This window comes from Cyprinodon variegatus, unplaced genomic scaffold (genome assembly GCF_000732505.1).
Source record: "Cyprinodon variegatus isolate N-32 unplaced genomic scaffold, C_variegatus-1.0 Scaffold36, whole genome shotgun sequence".
NCBI lineage: Eukaryota > Metazoa > Chordata > Actinopteri > Cyprinodontiformes > Cyprinodontidae > Cyprinodon > Cyprinodon variegatus.
Genome location: NW_015150489.1, coordinates 1,926,336 through 1,928,532, shown reverse-complemented (window position 1 = coordinate 1,928,532; position 2,197 = coordinate 1,926,336). Strand labels below are relative to the sequence as shown.

Genomic DNA, 2,197 nt, shown 5'->3' with positions numbered 1-2,197 from the left:
ATCCACGGTTCGGTTCGGTTCACGGTTTCGTGGTCACAGTTTTCGGTTCGGTTCGGTTCGGTATATGTTGATTGTTACACCGAAATCCACTAAAAATTAATGAAAAAAAAATAAATAAAAATTAATGAATTGTAATTATTTTTATTGATCCGCGGAAACCCTGGATCATTTCTGCTTTGAATTTAATAATCTCGCGCATGCCCTCTACGATCTACAAGGAACTCAGAGGGGAGCGGACGGGAGCCACAGTGGAGGCTGTAGGCTTTGCTCTGTGCAGGCGGTCTGGAGCGCAGCGGAGTGGAGCGCTGACAGAGTATGTGGGATTTCAGGGTTAGCCTGACATGTTGGTCATGTTGCTGTTAGCATAAACAAAACGTGTTGCACAATGCTTGCACACTGTTGCACTTTTATCCACAACTTTCTTTCCGCAGTCATCGTAGGTCGCTCTAAATGCAAAGCGGTCCCATACAGCAGACCTATAAAGTGCTGCTGGCGCATCTTCCAACTCCCGTTCTTTTCCACTCACCATACCCACACAATTCTCCACAACAACTGATTTTTTTCTGCTACACCCGGCTACGCTGCTTCGCTTCTTCTTCTTCTTGTTTATTACTGGTGGTTGGGCAGTACTGCCACCTTCTGCTCTGGAGTGTACACGCTTCGCCTATGAGAAAAAGGAGCTGCGCATGAACCGAACGCAACACACGCAAACCGAACTGAGACATATATATATGTATATATATATTGCCTGTCATCATGCAGGATAAATGCCCTCCTATAGTAAATTGCAATTTTCATTATAGGTTAGGCTTTTTAGCCATGTGTTTTAGCTCCTTAAAAACCATGTTTCCAAATCTAACCTCTTCTCATGTGCATTAGATCATGTTGTATGCTAAAATTTATGGTGGTGGATGACATAACCAGGAGGTTTTCAACATGCAAATATCTCAGCCAGAAATTATAAAAGAAAGAACAAAGTAATGCTACAAGCACAATTAAAAAGGTTCACTCCAGAACCCTGAATAAATGAAGACACTAATCTAAATAAAAGCTAAATCCGTTTTAAGAACATATCTAGATTATCTGAGGATATTTAAGGGTTTTGAAGTCCAGATACTATAAGATAATTTCATTTAGGACTAAATGCCCCCTGGGCCTCCTCCCAGTGGGGTATAACTGAAACACTTCCTGCATGTCATACCTCAACTTCCAGAAGTGCCTGCACATGGACACCACAACCCTTGCCACGTTCCTCGAGCTCCGAGCCAAAGGCATCCATCAGAATGATTCTCTGCAGCTTTGGTGTCTCCTTCCGCTCCACATTTTCCAAAAGAACCTGAGCTTTTTCCACTTTGTCGCAGATTACGGTGCAGATGTCAGCTGAAATTAAACAAGCACACAAGTGCAAACACACCCTTGTGTGAATTTGAACAAAATAAGAAACAAAAAAGGAACAGAATACATGCAAAGTTGGAAAATGGTCAGAAACTGAACCTAAGAAACTTTTAGGATGTAGCAGAAAGAAACATTTAAGCAACATCTCAAATGTTTTTTTATTTTTTTATCTCACTGCTACCTTATTTGCTTTCAAGTCAAGACAACATACTTATAGTATATATTTATATTCATTTCTGAGGCACACAATCATCCTTTGACACCATTTTCATTGCTGGGAGTTCTAACTCATTTCAGGAGCTGTTACTGGGATCGAGGTTGATCAATAAATACTAATCTGTTTCTCTTTCGTGGATCAGCTGACTGAATGATGATCACTACACTTTTCTGTCTTTAATATTTTCATTGCAGTCCTTTGCAACTACGACAATAAAGTGCAATGGAGTGCTTATGTGCAATATTTGGTCGGATGTTATATGACTTAGATTTTATTTGTCATTTTGTTTACACAAGTGTAAAACAAAAATACATTTAGTTTGGAACAGCTTTCTGCAGCCTTGAAAAATAGTAAAACAATTAATTAATATATGAAAACAGTGATATAAATATGACTGTAAATTTACAGTTCTAACATTTTTTTTTATATATTTACCATGCACCATGCATACTGATAATATATTTCAGCATTTCCATGGACTTCAAGTGGCCTTCGTGCCGTGAAGCGTATCTTTAGCAGCCTAGACAGTTGTGGGGGCAAAATGCATGAAGGGAAAATGGTGGTAAATTAGCACTGTGTTATCAG

At 39.4% G+C, this 2,197-nt stretch overlaps 1 protein-coding gene across 2 annotated transcripts in view; it reads right to left on the bottom strand.

Annotated features, from left to right (window-relative positions):
• The window catches only part of acsl6 (acyl-CoA synthetase long-chain family member 6), a 42,820-nt gene that overhangs the window by 18,278 nt on the left and 22,345 nt on the right, over positions 1 to 2,197 (bottom strand). For both annotated transcript variants that reach the window (XM_015405046.1, XM_015405051.1), the window contains exon 7: positions 1,202 to 1,380. In XM_015405046.1, the coding sequence (XP_015260532.1) occupies positions 1,202 to 1,380 (179 nt within the window). The remainder of the gene's footprint in view (positions 1 to 1,201; positions 1,381 to 2,197) is intronic.